This window comes from Rana temporaria, chromosome 4 (genome assembly GCF_905171775.1).
Source record: "Rana temporaria chromosome 4, aRanTem1.1, whole genome shotgun sequence".
Classification (NCBI taxonomy): domain Eukaryota; kingdom Metazoa; phylum Chordata; class Amphibia; order Anura; family Ranidae; genus Rana; species Rana temporaria.
Window position 1 is genome coordinate 395,888,287 of NC_053492.1, and position 16,400 is coordinate 395,904,686.

The 16,400-nt window shown below is 41.2% G+C and overlaps 1 protein-coding gene across 1 annotated transcript in view; it reads left to right on the top strand.

The window, feature by feature from the left end:
- Nucleotides 1-15,776, top strand: part of EFEMP1 (EGF containing fibulin extracellular matrix protein 1) — a 91,240-nt gene extending 75,464 nt beyond the window's left edge. Inside the window, exons 9-11 of the mRNA XM_040351156.1 lie at nucleotides 3,810-3,936; nucleotides 11,819-12,014; nucleotides 15,555-15,776. Of these exons, the coding sequence (XP_040207090.1) occupies nucleotides 3,810-3,936; nucleotides 11,819-12,014; nucleotides 15,555-15,716 (485 nt within the window). The 3' untranslated portion in view covers nucleotides 15,717-15,776. The remainder of the gene's footprint in view (nucleotides 1-3,809; nucleotides 3,937-11,818; nucleotides 12,015-15,554) is intronic.
- The last annotated feature ends 624 nt before the right edge of the window (nucleotides 15,777-16,400 follow it).

Genomic DNA, 16,400 nt, shown 5'->3' on the forward strand with positions numbered 1-16,400 from the left:
CCACTCCCCCCCAAAAAACGGTGAGTCTGTACAGACCATCGGATCAATCCGCTGGACTGGATTCCAGCGGATCGATTTCTTAGCATGCTAAGAAATTTTGATCCGCTGGAAAACCATCGGCCCGAAAAATATCTGCGGATAAATATCCGCTGGGTTGTACACACCAGCGGATCTATCCGCTGAAAGTGATCCGCGGATAAATTCCAGCGGATAGATCCTCTCTTGTGTACGGGCCTAAGGCCGCATACACACGACCAGTCATAACCGATGAAAACGGACTGAAGGACCGTTGTCATCGGTTAACCGATGAAGCTGACTGATGGTCTGATGTGCCTACACACCATCGGTTAAAAACACGACCGTGTCAGAACGCGGTGACGTAAAACACACGACGTGCTGAAAAAAAACGAAGTTCAATGCTTCCAAGCATGCGTCGACTTGATTCTGAGCATGCTCGGCCTTTTGACCGATGCTTTTGCATACTAACAATCGGTTTTGACCTATCGGTTAGGTGTCCATCGGTTCGATTTTAAAGCAAGTTCTCATTTTTTTTGACCAAAGGATAACTGACCGATGGGGCCCACACACGATCGGTTTGGACCGATTAAACGGTCCTTCAGTCCATTTTCATCGGTTTTGACCGATCGTATGTACGCGGCCTGACTCTCTAACTCTCTAAAGTCATACGGAATTTTTTCATCGGATATCCCGACCGTGTGTATGCCCCATCTGACTTTTTCTGTCGGAAATTCCGAGGGACTTAGAAAAAGAACATGTTCTCTTTTTTTCCCGACAGAAATTCAGTTCGTCTGTATGGAATTCCGATGGAGAAAAAAACATGCATGCTCGTAAACACTTAGACGCATGCTCGGAAGCATTCAACTTAATTTTTCTAGGCTTGTTGTAGTGTTGTACGTCAACGTTTTTTTTTGACGATCGGAATTTGGTGTGTCCGTGTGTATGCAAGACATCTTGAGCTGAATTCCATCTGAAAAACCCGTCGGAGTTTATTCCGACGGAAAAACTGGTTGTGTGTACGCGGCATTAGAGATGTGCAGGAATTCTGAGATTTAACTATGCAGGCCCACATCACAGTCCTCCCAAAGGATGGGAAGGACACTACCCTCTGTCCTAGCTAATGTCCTATTTTACTACTCAACGTGGATTTAAATCTTCGTGCCTATGGTGCTTCTCTGAATATTTTTTTAAAACCAAATTTAATGTGTGCCATCACACAGAGAGCACGGGTCCCACTTTGCAGCTTGCCTGCGGGGTACAGGCTTTTCCACTCAAGCTGTGGCTGATTAAAGAAAAAAAAATGCACACATTTTATTTTGTTGCACGTGGAATATTTTTTAAACTGAAAGTTCAATTGGGTTTCATTACTTCTTCCATACTATTGTTTGTATTCTGATGCAAAGTCATGCAGTTAGCTTATCACCGTATGTGTTACCGTAATTAATACATGAATACGAGTTGTTTTATAATAAAGTTTTAATGTAATAAACATGTTGAACATACAAAATTAAATTGGATACAGCCGTGCTTTGACAACATGGAGAATAGGTCAGTTTCCAGCATTAAAATATTGCTGCATTTGTTTTTTAAGAGTTTACATGTTGGAAATCTTTTGGTAGTGGTATTGTATGTGATGGTGTGTAAAAATGAGAGGAATAAATTAAAAAAAAAAAAATTAAGTGGTTCTGTTTGTAAAGCCACTTGACCTCCAGAAGATTTTACCACCTTCATGACCAGGGCATTTTTTTGCTATTCGGCGCTGCCCTAATTTTACTGGTAATGCAACACTGTATGCAAATTAAATGTTTATCTTTTTTTCACACACATAGAGCTTTCTTTTGGTGGTATTTAATCACTACTGTTTAATTTTTTTGGCAATATAAATGAAAAAAAAGACTGAAAATTATGAAAAAAAAAAAACAATGTTTTTACTTTCTGCTATAAAACATTTCCAATAAAAATGAAAAAAAATGTAAATTCTTCATTAATTTAGGCCAAAATGTATTCTGCTACATGTCTTTGGTTAAAAAAAAAAAAAAAAAGTGTATATTATTTGTTTTGCGTAAAACTTACAGTATAGCACCTGGTATAGATACTGGAATTTGCATTTAATTTATAGTCATTTATAGTAATGCCAGTGATCAGCAATTTATAGTGCGGTGAGCAATATGACACTAGCTGATGCTGGCTGGGAGTGCACTGATAACAATAGTGACGCTAATACAGTAAAACCTTGGTTTGAGAGTAACTTGGTTTGAGAGCGTTTTGCAAGACAAGCAAAATGTTTTAATACATTTTGCCTTGATATACAAGCGATGTCTTGATATAAGAGTAGCGTCATGTCACAACTGAGTATAAAAAAGAGCCTCTAAGTGTAGCAATATGGTTACATTTAATGAAGGTACAACATTTAGCAACTTATTGTTACACTTAGAGGTGCCTCTCTTCTCTTTTATACCCTCTATAAAAATTCTTTGATATACAAGTGCTTTAGATTGCAAGCATGCTTCTGGAACGAATTATGCACGCAAACCAAGGTTTTACTGTACAGTGATCAGTGCTAATAATATACACTGGGCTAGATTCCGGTAGCTGTTACGGCGGCGTATCTCCAGATACGCCGCCGTAATTTCAAATCTGCGCCGTCGTATCTGTACGCCGATTCTCAAAGGCAGATACGTTAAAAAAATAGGCTTCCTCCCCCGACGTAACTTGAATACGGCGGCGTATAATTGTCTGCAATATTACGCTGGCCGCTTGGGGCGCTTCCGTTGTTTTCGGCGTATAATATGCAAATGACCTAGATACGCCGATTCACAAACGTACGTACGCCCGGCGCAATTTATTTACGTCGTTTACGTTAGGCTTTTTCGACGTAAGGTTGCTCCTGCTATTAGGTGGCGCAGCCAATGTTAAGTATGGACGTCATTCCCACTTTGAAATTTGAATTTATTACGTTGTTTGCGTAAGTCGTTCGCGAATAGGGCTGGACGTAATTTACGTTCACGTCGAAAGCAATGACGATTTGCGTCGGAATTTCGAGCATGCGCACTGGGATCCGTTTGTAAAAAACGTAAATTACGCAGGGTCAACCTTAATTTAAATAAAACACGCCCCCTTCATCATCATTTGAATGACGCGCGCTTACGTCGGCCCCATTTACGCTACGCCGCCGTAAGTTAGGAGGCAAGTGCTTTGTGAATACAGCACTTGCCTCTCAAACTTACGGCGGCGCAGCGTAAATACGATACGCTGCGCCGCCGTAATACTGGGCGCATCTACCTGAATCTAGCCCACTGTCACCGTACTAATGACACTGGCTGGGAAGGGGTTAACATCTAGGGCAATCAAGGGGTTAAATTTGTACTTAATGTGTAATGTGTGTATTACTGTATGTGCTGCTTTTACTAAACGATTTTACTAGGGTTTTTATTTTTCAGGGAATAAATAAACAGTAAAATCTCAGGTCAGTGTTTGGAGCTCTGTGTTGTTTACAACACAGAGCTCCCTTCCCTGAATGACGGAGCTGATCAGTGGGTCCCAGCGATAAATTATTGTCCGGGACCCGCTGATCGGCTTGTGCTGTAACAAATCACAGCACAGCTAGGGCAGCGTATGTGTCCCCATCCCGGAAACGCTGATCATGTACCAGATACATGATTCAGCATTGAGCAGCAAGCAGTTAAAGATTACTATCATATTAATAGCAATCATACATTTCATTTTAAATTCCCATAAATGTTACTGAAGGAGAATTCTATGTAATGAGAGAATGTTTAAAATATTTTCAGACATAAATGAATGTGAAAGCAACACTCATGATTGTGGTGAAGAAGGCATGTGTTGGAACTACTTTGGTGGATTCCGGTGTTACCCAGCAAACCCTTGCCAAGAACCTTATGTACGCATGTCAGATAAGTAAGTAGAAGTGCATATTAAATGTACCTGTGATGTGAATTAGAAATATATGGAACCCCAACCAATGAACCTTTCCAATTTACTTGCTTTTGGTCTGTTAAATATGCAGTTGAAAGTGTTTTGTTATATCAGTTTAATAAGCTCAGAAAATACCTGGTGAACCTGCCAGAGACCCAGCAATAACTTTCTGTGCTCTCTGCTATTTCTGATTGTTATCAGTGACCGCTGTTCCCAGTTCAATCTGTGGACTACAAAACACCCCATTTAATGAAGAAGAGGGACGTTTTTTGTATCTCTTTTCTAGGGTGACAGTGCTGCTTCTCAATAGATACTGTGCTCACTGAAATATTTTGTTTCGGAATTTCGTTTTCGTCCGAAAAATGTATTTCGTTACTCCCGAAACTCGTTTTTATTTATTTCATTTTTCGTTAGAAATTGCATTCGACCGAAAATCTGAATGAATTAAAGGAGTTGTAAATTAAAAAAAACACCTTGAAAAAACATCTGGTGTTGCCGCCGCCGTTTTACTTACCTGACCCATCGAAAGTCCCGGGTTCCTTTTCGCAGCTCAGCCTGGCCGCTGATTGGCTAGAGCGGATGGATTGAAAGCAGGGCAGTCATTGGCTGGCGCTGCTGTCAATCACATCCAGTGACGCGCCGAGGGGCGGGGCCGCAATTACTGACCACCATGCGAGCTCTCGCATGACTGTGGTGAGTAATTGCGGGGAGGATCAGAGACAGCCGCCGAGGGACCCCAGAAGACGTGGATCGGGGCCACTGCACAGTGGAGGTAAGTATGAGGCCCCGTACACCCGTCCGAGAAACTCGACGGGCAAAACACATCGTTTTGCTCATCGAGTTCCTTGTGAAGCCGCCGAGGATCTTGGCGAGCCAAGTTTCCCCATTGACTAACGAGGAAATAGAGAACATGTTCTCTATTTGGCTCGACGAGTTCCTCAGTTTCCTCGGCCAAAAGTGTACACACGACCGGTTTCCTCGGCAGAATACGGCTCCCATCGAGTTTCTGGCTGAATTCTGCCGAGAAACTCGGTCGTGTGTACGGGGCCTCACATGTTTGTTATTTTAAAGGGAAAAAAATGTTTCCTTTACAACCGCTTTAAGGTCGAATCTGTCATTGAAGGCTTATGGTGTCTGTCGAATGTTCAAAGAAGATTCGACGGAGAAGTGAAACCATACGACGCCACAATCGTACATTTCCGGTCGAATGTTCCGCCCACAAGCTAGCTATAGTAGAATTCTAATGTTGTATGACTAGAAATAATTATATTTATTAATCATTATTACTAGTCAACCATCATTAGAATTTTTCTATGGGCCGAGTGTTTGACCGGAAATGTATGATTGCAGCGTCGTACAGTTTATGTAAAAGGGGGGAACTAATGCGCAAATCTACCTAACCACGGGCAACTAGGCTAAAAAATACAATAAAACTAATAAGCAGCAGCCACGACTAATAGGGCTCACACACCGACAATATATGAAACAGGGGTGGATGTAGTGGCGCTTACCAAAATTAATAAACAAATCCTAATATTAAAACAAATATATCCACACAGCAAATCTATGAATCCAAAAGGCTAATCGGTCAAAGCCGTCACCTGCTGTGGGAAAAGAAATAAATGTTCCACTCAAAATGACGTCAAAGGAATACCACCCAACACTTAGGCCCCGTACACACGATAGAATCCATCCGCAGATAAATCCCAGCAAATGGGTTTCTGCGGATAGATCCTATGGTGTGTACACGCCAGCGGATCTTTTTCCGCGGATAAATCTCCCCTGGGATGGATTCCAGCAGATCGGATATTTGCTGACATGCACAACAAATCCATCTGCTGGAATCCATCCCAACGGATGGATCCGCTCGTCTGTACAGACTCACCGGATCCATCCGTCCAAAGGGATTCCCCGCACGCGTCGTAATGATTTGACGCATGCGTGGAATTCCTTATATGACAGCGTCGCGCCCGTCGCCGCGTCATAATCGCGGCGACGGCGCGACACGTCATCGCCAGAGGATTTCCGCATGGATTTCAATGCGATGGTGTGTACACGCCATCGCATAGAAATCTGCTGAAATCCTCGAGAGGATTTATCCGCGGAAACGGTCCGCTGGACCGTATCCGCGGATAAATTCTCTCGTGTGTATGGGGCCTAAGAATTAATGTGGAAGGTAATGAGAGTGGTAAATAATGAATCCCTAATAAGGTAACCAAATGTGCCAACCTCAGCACAATGAACATAAACAATCACCATACATGATGATAATAATGCAATCAAATATGTGAAAATCCCAATAGTGCTTCATCCAATTTAAAGGTGCATAGTGCAAAAATCAGTAAGATACTGAACAATGAGTCCATCAATGGAAAAACAATTCTTGAAACATAATGTAATAATAAAAAAATCAATATCATGCGCAAGTGGGCGTGCCCAAAATAAAAAGTGTAAAAAAATTGTTGATCAATAATGATTCCAAATAATCATTGTTAATCACAGTGCAGTGTTCAAAAAGTGTCCAGTGCACAAAACGTGCAAAGAAGATGAATTTGCAGTCCACAGAAATTCCAATCTATAATAATTCTAAAGTGAAAACAGTGCTCCAATCAATCCTTCAGTGCTTGATGCTGATCATGCATAAGTGCTTGTAGATACCACCGTTAAGGCTTCCCCCAGTGTCTGGCAACCAGTGTGTTCCAGCCCCTTACCTTAGGAGGGCTTTTAATAAAGCCTGTGTATATAAGATCCCACAGTCAGCCTACTGATTCACTCCCATATACCACGGCTTCACATGGATCAAAACGATGTCTCTCCAATGAAAAATAAGGGAAGGGAAGCTTCCATAGTATAAGATCTTTAAGATTTATAACATAAAAAACAAAATAACACTCACAAACATCTGACGGTAAACAGCGTGTAGTATCCTTGTGTCTCCGCTCTGCGGCCGCGTCCACATCCTCACGCGTATCTTGACAGCCAAACGTCACTTAACTACTTAACCCCCGGACCATATTGCTGGTCAAAGACCAGAGCACTTTTTGCGATTCGGGACTGCGACGCTTTAACTGACAATTGCGCGGTCGTGCGACGTGGCTCCCAAACAAAATTGGCGTCCTTTTTTTCCCACAAATAGAGCTTTCTTTTGGTGGTATTTGATCACCTCTGCGGTTTTTATTTTTTGCGCCATAAACAAAAATAGAGCGACAATTTTGAAAAAAAATAATATTTTTTACATTTTGCTGTAATAAATATCCCCCAAAAATATATAAAAAAAAAAATGTTTTCCTTAGTTTAGGCCGATACGTATTCTTCTACATATTTTTCGTAAAAAAAAATCGCAATAAGCGTTTATTGATTGGTTTGCGCAAAAGTTATAGCGTTTACAAAATAGGGGGTATTTTTATGGCATTTTTATTAATATATTTTTTTTACTAGTAATGGCGGTGATCAGCGATTTTTTTTCGTTACTGCGACATTATGGCGGACACTTCGGACACTTTTGACAAATTTTTGGGACCATTGGCATTTTTATAGCGATCAGTGCTATAAAAATGCATTAGATTACTATAAAAATGCCACTGGCAGTGAAGGGGTTAACACTAGGGGGCGGGGAAGGGGTTAAGTATGTCCCTTGTGTGTTCTTACTGTGGGGGGGGGGTGGCCTCACTAGGGGAAACACTGATCTTCTGTTCATACATTGTATGAACAGAAAATCAGCATTTCCCCCGCTGACAGGACCGAGAGCTGTGTGTTTACACACACAGCTCCCGGTCCCCGCTCTGTAACGAGCGATCGCGTGTGCCCGGCGGCGATCGCGCCCGCCGGGCACACGCGCGGGAGTCGGGGGCGAGCGGGGGGCGCGCGCGCGCCTCCGGCGGCGCGCACGCGCCCCCTAGTGGCGGCTATACGATAGGACGTATAGCTACGGGCTCTCGCCCAGGAGAGCCGACCTGCCGCCGTATAATGACGGTGGCTGGTCGGCTAGTGGTTAATCATAGGATGGGACCGATTAGCCTTTTGGATTCATAGATTTGCTGTGTGGATATATTTGTTTTAATATTAGGATTTGTTTATTAATTTTGGTAAGCGCCACTACATCCACCCCTGTGTCGTACAGTTTAGCTGCTCCGTCGAATCTTCTTAGAACTTTTGACAGACACCATAAGCCTTCAATGACAGATTCAACGTTTGTATGTTTTTCGATGCTTTGTCGAATCTTCATCGCTCATGTTGAATTGTCAAGTTAGTGCTAGCTATTTTACTGCTCCTCCTCTTTGGTTACAATCAGCCAATAACATTCATCATCATCATTATTTTTATTTTACTTCCCCCATCCAATTCCAGCAGCGATCTTTTCTCTCTATAATGTCGAATCTTTTCTCTCTATAATGTCAAATCTTTTCTCTCTATAATGTCAAATCTTTTCTCTCTATGTAGAATAATATTGGACTAATAGAGTAATGCCGCATACACACGATCGGTTCGTCTGATCAAAACGGTCCGTTTTCATCAGACGAAACGATCGTGTGTGGGCCCCATAGTTTTTTTTCCCATCGGTGAAAAAACGTAGAACCTGTTTTAAAATTATCTGATGGTTAAAAAAACGATAGAAAAAAACGATCATCTGTGGGGAAATCCATTGGTTAAAAATCATTGCATGCTCAGAATCAAGTCGACGCATGCTCAGAAGCATGAACTTCATTTTTCTCAGCACGTCGATGTGTTTTACGTCACCGCGTTCTGACACGATCGTTTTTTTAACTGATTGTGTGTAGGCAAGACTGATGAAAGTCAGCTTCATCGGATATCTGATGAAAAAATCCATCAGACCGTTTTCATCGGATAAACCGATCGTGTGTACAGGGCATTAAGGTTAGGCACATTCGACCACAGATTTGATAGACACAGATTGTTATTGTCAGTGTCATGTCGAATCTCCTATCTATATCGAACTGTTGTTGCAATGAAAACAAAAATAAAGCATTTGTTTATGTCGGTTTTTGTATTCTGAGTATTCGTTTTCATTTGTTCAAACGATAACGAAAATACCTGAAATTCGGACGAAAATGCATTCGGACGAAAACAAATGCACGTGTCTAATAGATACACTGAGTAAACGTTGAGATCTCAGGACTGGAAATTTGTTACTGGCAGAATCAACACGTGTGATGCAGTCACAGCACTGGTAAACTACTGCAATATATGGTATCTCCCAAAACTGAGAACACCCCTCACATTTTTGTAAATATTTTATTATATCTTTTCATGTGACAACACTGAAGGAATTACACTTTGCTACAATGTAAAGTAGTGAGTGTACAGCTTGTATAACAGTGTAAATTTTATGTCCCCTCAAAATAACTCAACACACAGCCATTAATGTCTAAACCGATGGCAACACAAGTGAGTACACTCCTAAGTGAAAATGTCCAAATTGGGGCCAATTAGCCATTTTTCCTCCCCGGTGTCATGTGACTCGTTAGTGTTACAAAGTCTCAGGAGTGAATGGGCAGCAGGTGTGATAAATTTGGTGTTATCACTCTCACTCTCTCATACTGGTCACAGGAAGTTCAACATGGCACCTCATGGAAAATAACTCTCTGAGGATCTGAAAAAAGGAATTGTTGCTCTACATAATTGCCTAAGCTATGAGAAGATTGCCAAGACCCTGAAACTGAGCTGCAGCGTGGTGGCCAATACCATATAGCGGTTTAACAATTAGCAGTTCCACTCAGAACAGGCCTCGCCATGGTCAACCAAAGAAGTTGCGTGCACATACTCATCGTCATATCCAGAGGTTGTCTTTAGGAAATAAACATATTAGTGCTGCCAGCATTGCTGCAGAGGTTGAAGGGCTGGGGGGTCAGCCTATCAGTGCTCAGACCATACACCACACATTGCATTAATTTTGTCTGCATGGCTGTCATCCCAGAAGGAAGCCTCTTCTAAAGATGATGCACAAGAATGCCCTCAAACAGTTTACTGAAGACAAGCAGACTAAGGACATGGATCACAAAGACAAGTGCGTCTTGCCCACAGTCAAGCATGGTGGTGGGAGTGTCATGATCTGGGGCTGCATGAGTGATGCTGCCACTGGGGAGTTATAGTTCATTGAGGGAATGCCAACATGTACTGTGACATACTGAAGCAGAGCATGATCCTCTCCCTTCATAGACTGGGCCACAGGGCAGTATTCCAAAACATGATAACGACCCCAAACACACCTCCAAGACGACCACTGCCTTGCTAAAGAAGCTGAGGGTAAAGGTGATGGACTGGCCAAGCATGTCTCCAGTCCTAAACCCTATTGAGCATCTATGGGGCATCTTCAAACAGAAGGTGGAGGAGCGCAAGGTCTCTAACATCCACCAGCTCCTCAATGTCATCATGGAGGAGTGGAAGAGGACAACCAGTGGCAACCTGTGAAGCTCTGATGAACTCCATGCCCAAGAAGGTTAATTTAGTGCTGGAAAATTATGGTGGTCACACAAAACATTGACACTTTGGGCCACATTTTCACTTAGGGGTGTACTCACTTTTGTTTCCAGCGGTTTAGACATTAATGGCTGTGTGAGTTATTTTGAGGGGACAGCAAGTTTACACTGTTATACAAGCTGTACACTCACCACTAGGGATGAGCCGAACATGAAACCCCAAAAAAGTTTTAAAAATGTATGTTTTTTTAGGAGCAGTGATTTTAATAATGCTTAAAGTGAAACAATAAAAATGAAATATTCCTTGAAATATTGTGCCTGGGGGGTGTCCTTAGTCTGCCTGTAAAGTAGCGCACCTTTCTCTTGTTTAGAACAGTACCATAGCAAAATGACATTTCTGCTTGTGGCTGTAATGTATTGTCGAGTTCCCGGCAATATAGATAAAAATAATTGAAAAAAACAGCATGGGTTTCCCCCCAATACATTACCAGGCTCTTTGGGTCTGGTATGAATATTAAGGGGAACCCCACACCAAAATGTAAAATAAATTGCGTGGGGTTCCCCCCAAAATCCATACCAGCCTCTTCAGGTCTGGTATGTATATTTAGGGGAACCCTGCACCAATTTTCTTTTTAAAAATGGCGTGGGGGTCCCCCCAAAATCTATACCAGGCCATACGTAATGTCACGTAATGTTAGAGGGGGCGGGGTCACTCGTTTATGTCACCGGGTGGCCTCAGCTATATAACAGCTGTCATCGCAAAAAGCCTGCAGTCATGGGGACGCCTCCCATCGAGGCAGAGTTTTTTTTCTCAGTCCATCAGCGCTGTGATCGAAGATGAATGGACATTGCGGGACATTTTTTTTTCTTGGCGCCATGGGATTCCCTTAATATGCATACCAGACCTGTAGGGCCTAACATAGTGTGGTGCATGGACTCCCCCTGGAGCCCCCTGAGCCATGATTGGCCAAAGGGGTGTACTCACTTATGTGAGATACTGTAGCTATCATGAGGAGGTACATCCAAAACAATCAATGTCAATGGTATCTTGCATCTTTGTTGGGTGTTTTGTTCAAATACCCAAATATGACAGTTTTAGAATAAATGCTATCATAGAAAAGGATAAGCGTGTGTGGCACTGGCACAATTATATTAAATTCACTATATCAAGTTAAGGTCTGCCTTAGTTTTTACTACTTGTCTGAAAATAGTACATCATTTTGGAATCCTGCCAATACATGTTGTTTGTGTGCTGTTACTAGAAAATACATTTGCTCATGTGTTAACGATTATCTGCGATCTCTAGTTCATCAACAAAACACAGATGCGTAATGTATCAGTGAGCATTTTTATTCTTGCAGTAAAAGGCAGTTGTAATTGTATTTATACAAACTGTAGTTAACATGACACATTTTGCTCTTTTACAGTCGCTGTGTGTGCCATGTAACAAATCCTCTTTGTCGGGACCAACCATACAGCATTGTCTACAAATACATGAGCATCCGTTCCAACAGACCTGTGCCATCTGATGTCTTTCAAATTCAAGCCACATTGATCTACGCTAATACAATTAATACGTTCAGGATTAAAACTGGAAATGAAAATGGTGATTTTTACTTACGGGTGAGTTGCAAGTATTTTAGTGCTTTTTGCGTTATCAAGTAGTTCGGTAAAAAATGTCTCCCCAGATCTCCCAAGGAGATAGATATGGGGAAATAGGGGATTTTAGCGTGCCAAAAAGGTACAGTTATAAACAAGAGCAATATAGAGTAAAACCAACAATATTTATTGTACACCATTTGGTGCCTATATATATATATATATATACATCTTTCTGAGGAGTTCACTGACTATATAAAGGCTGTTGTCTTTTATATTTGATTTGATTTTTATACCTGCCAGGTATCTAATTCTATCAGCTTCTCTTTTTTTTTTTTTTTTACTTTTGAGTGATTATCCTATGAGGTCATGCACTCTTTTGTCTTTTGCCATTGCCGACCCCTCCAACCCCCCCCCCCCCCCCCCAAGTCTGTTGTTTCTACATGATTCTTTTTAAAGTAGGGATTTTTTTTTTTTTTTCCTTACATGTGTTGATATAGAATAATGTTTTTTTTTTACGAAAGGCAAATCCACTTTGCACTACAAGTGAAAACTACGGGCCAGATTCAGAAAGGAGATACGGCGGCGTATCTCCAGATACACCGCCGTAATTTCAAATGTGCGCCGTCGCATCTTTATGCCGATTCACAAAGCTAGATATGCCTGAAAACATGGCTTCAGCCATCTTACGTAACTTGCCTACGCCGGCGTATCGTGGGCGCATAGTTACGCTGGACGCATTCGGCGTTCTCATTAAAAAATATGCAAATGAGTAAGATACGCCGATTCACGAACGTAGTTGCGCCCGGCGTATCAATATACGTCGTTTACGTAAGGCGTCTGACCAACGTAAATTTACCCCTGCTATATGAGGCGCAGCCAATGTTAAGCGTCAAATTTTACACGTTTTACGTTTGCGTAAGTCGTCCGTGAATGGGGCTGGGCGTAGGTTACGTTCACGTCGACTAAGCATTGAGCGGGCGTAATTTACAGAGAAAATTCGATGTGATACTGAGCATGCACGCGCATGCGCCGTTCGTAAAGCGTGTCATTTACGTGGGGTCACGAATCATTTACATACAACATGCCCACTACCTAGTTTGAATTAGGCGGGCTTACGCCGGCCGATTTACACTACGCCGCCGTAACTGAGATGCGCTACGCCCGCCTAAAGATAGGCGATTCTTTCTGAATCTGGCCCTACAAGTGTAAAGTGCACTTGAAATTGCACTGAAAGTGCACTTGGAAGTGCAGTCGCTGTAAATCTGAAGGGTAGATCTGAAATGAGGGGAAGCTCTGTTGATTTTATTATCCAATCATGTGCAAGCTAAAATTATGTTTTTATTTTCCTTGCATGTCCCCCTCGGATCTACAGCTACTGCACTTCCCAAGTGCACTTTTGTAGTTTTCACTTGTAGTGCAAAGTGGATTTGTCTTTAGTGAATAACCCCCAATATATTTATATTGCTTGTGTTACTTACCAGTTAAAAAGTTGTGAATAAGAAGTTGATCCAGAAGAAGTCCATTTTTGGTGAAACGCGTTGATTCTACCACTCCTCATTTCTTCCAAATGTTTTGTTGGTTGTATAATAAGCTTGGTAGCGTCTATTATGTGTTTTTAGAATGCATTTCTAGATTTAATGGTGTACAATAAATATTATTGTTTTTACTCTATATTGCTTATTTTTATGTACTTTGTTGGCGCGTTAAAATCCCCTATTTATTCATATCTCTCTCTTTAGGAGTACCAGGGAGACTTCATTTTTTACCTAATTGCACTTTTGGGGATTGTGACCTTTTTTGGTACAATACCTCCCACCTAAACATTTCCTATCAATTATTTCCTGGATACTGCTTGCACCTTACACATAGGAACTTTATTTAGTTAAAGCCTGTCCCTTCAAAGCCTAAATTTAACAAATTTAAGCCCTGTGTACAGAACTCAATTTTCTGTAGTTCACTTTAAATTATTTCATCAGACATAATACAGTACAATTACAGTGTCCTTAATTGACATTTTTTGATGGGGAGATAAATTGTAACTTTAGCTTTATACTCTAAAATAAAAAAAACAGTAAGACGTCCCTGTATAAAAATACATCATTAGTCTAATGGCACCTCAAAAGTTAAGCCACTAGTTAGTTGAACAAACGCGTCCAGGTTGTAAAAGCAATGACATATTTTTTAAACAAAAATGTCATCCTTTCATCCTTTTTTCCTTCTTTTCTGCCATGAGCTACATTAATGCAGTGTGTTCTTTCCTCCCATATGGCACATAAAATGGCTCTTCCATTAGGTGCATAAAATGGCCCTTCTTACATTCCTTACAGTATGCACTTTTTATTATCTTTTTTTTCTTCTTTCCTTCCTTTCCTTAAGTGGTAGAATTTATTTTACCTTATTGAATTCTATGCATTAAGGTAAAAAACCTTCCGGGTGCAGTTTGCCCCCCCCCCCAGCCCCCCTTATACTTACCTGAGCCCTATCTCGATCGAGTAATGTGCATGAGAGCTGTGGCTCTCCTGGGTCTCTCTCTAATCATTGGCTCACACAGCAGCAGGAGCCAATGGCACAGCCAGTAAGCCAATGAGGAGAATTCAGAGGGGTGGGGCCGAGCTACACTCTATGTGTCCATTCACAGGAGCACAGCACAGGAGTGAGCCTGCTCTAGCGCCCTCATAGCAAGAGGCTTGCTTTTGGGGACAGGACAAGTCAGGGCTGCTGGTGGGGGACCCAAAAAGAAGAGGGTCAAGGCTGCTCTGTGGAAAACCAAAACACAGAGCAGGTAAGGGTGTTATGTAATAGATTTTTCCCTGGTCCAATTCCAGGATGCATGTTCTATTCTGCCGCTGAGCCAAATTCATGATGATGTGAGCATGCATGTAGAAGAAATATCACACTGCTTCAGTCTCCATCATCAACTCCAACAGGAAACCCTTTATTAAGGTTACAGCTTTTATAGCCAAAGTGACATAAGCAAACGTCATCACATATGTGTGTATTTGATTGGTTCATCCACATATGGTCTTCTCTTGTGACGTCTATCCTTGGCTGCATTCCACAGCTCAGCGCTATCTTCCCTTTGCTCGATGGGAGGGGTAGAAGTTGGTTAGGAGTAGTAGTTAAAAGACATCTGTTTTTTATCTATATATATCTCAGTCAAGAAAAATACCACTGTCATGTCACACGAATACTGAAATACACATATATATATATATATATATATATATATATATATATATATATATATATATACATACATATCGCAACAAGAAAGAAAATAAATAAAAGAATAAAAGAATAAAAGAAAGGAAAGTAATATTTGAGTGGTTAAAAGAGAAAGATAACATAGATATTTTATTTCACTCCATCACAGTTTTTGCATTTCCTTTTTAATCACAACCTTAGGAATCATTTTAAGGTCTTTCCTTCCTTTAATAAAGCACAGAAACATTTTCCTCCCTTCCTTACCTACACAATAATCAAATCCACATTCCAAAAGGGGGATGCAAAGGCCCAATAGAAGCACATTTTCACAATCCCATTTTATTTTTTGTTTTCCAGCAAACAAGTGGAGTAAGCGCAATGCTTGTCATGATAAAGCAATTAACTGGGCCGAGAGAATACATCGTTGACCTGGAAATGGTGACAGTTAACAGCCTAATGAATTATCGTTCAAGTTCCATTTTACGGTTAACAATAATAGTTGGGCCATACTCATTTTAGTGCCTTGGTCAAACTTTTTCACACTGGAAGCAATAAAATGATATAATATACAGTACATCACTCATTATTTATAGGTGTTTTGTCTGAATTGCATTTTATATGTAGCCTTTGCACACCTTAGGACCATTGTAACTACATTTCCAACACACTCTATAGCTTTGTTATTTCTTTGCTTATGGTTACTGAATTTCTATCCTTAGTGGAGGCAGCAAAATGTATTCAACCAATTTTTTTCAGGAATACAGCTTAGCAGTTGACTAAGATCTAGTGACATTACTTCATATCTATAATGTTTAAGGGGCCAATTTATAACAGAAAGTGAATATCCATATCGGCTCTCTATAATACTTACAATATTGCTCAATAAGCAGTATTTAGCCTGCAGTAGTTCACAGAGTTGTACACAGCAAAGAGAAGTCTAATGCCTCGTACACACGATCAAAATTTCCGATGAAAAAAGTCAGACAGACTTTTTCCATCGGAAATTCCGAACGTGTGTATGCCCATCTGAGTTTTTCCATCGGAAATTCCAAGGAATTCCATCGAAGTTTACATAGAGAACATGTTCTTTTTTCCTCCGATGGAATTCCAATCGGAATTCCCATGTGAGTTTGGTCGGTCAAAAGCCTGATCGTGTGTACGAGGCATTATGTGACTTTTATGCCCTGTACACACGATCAATTC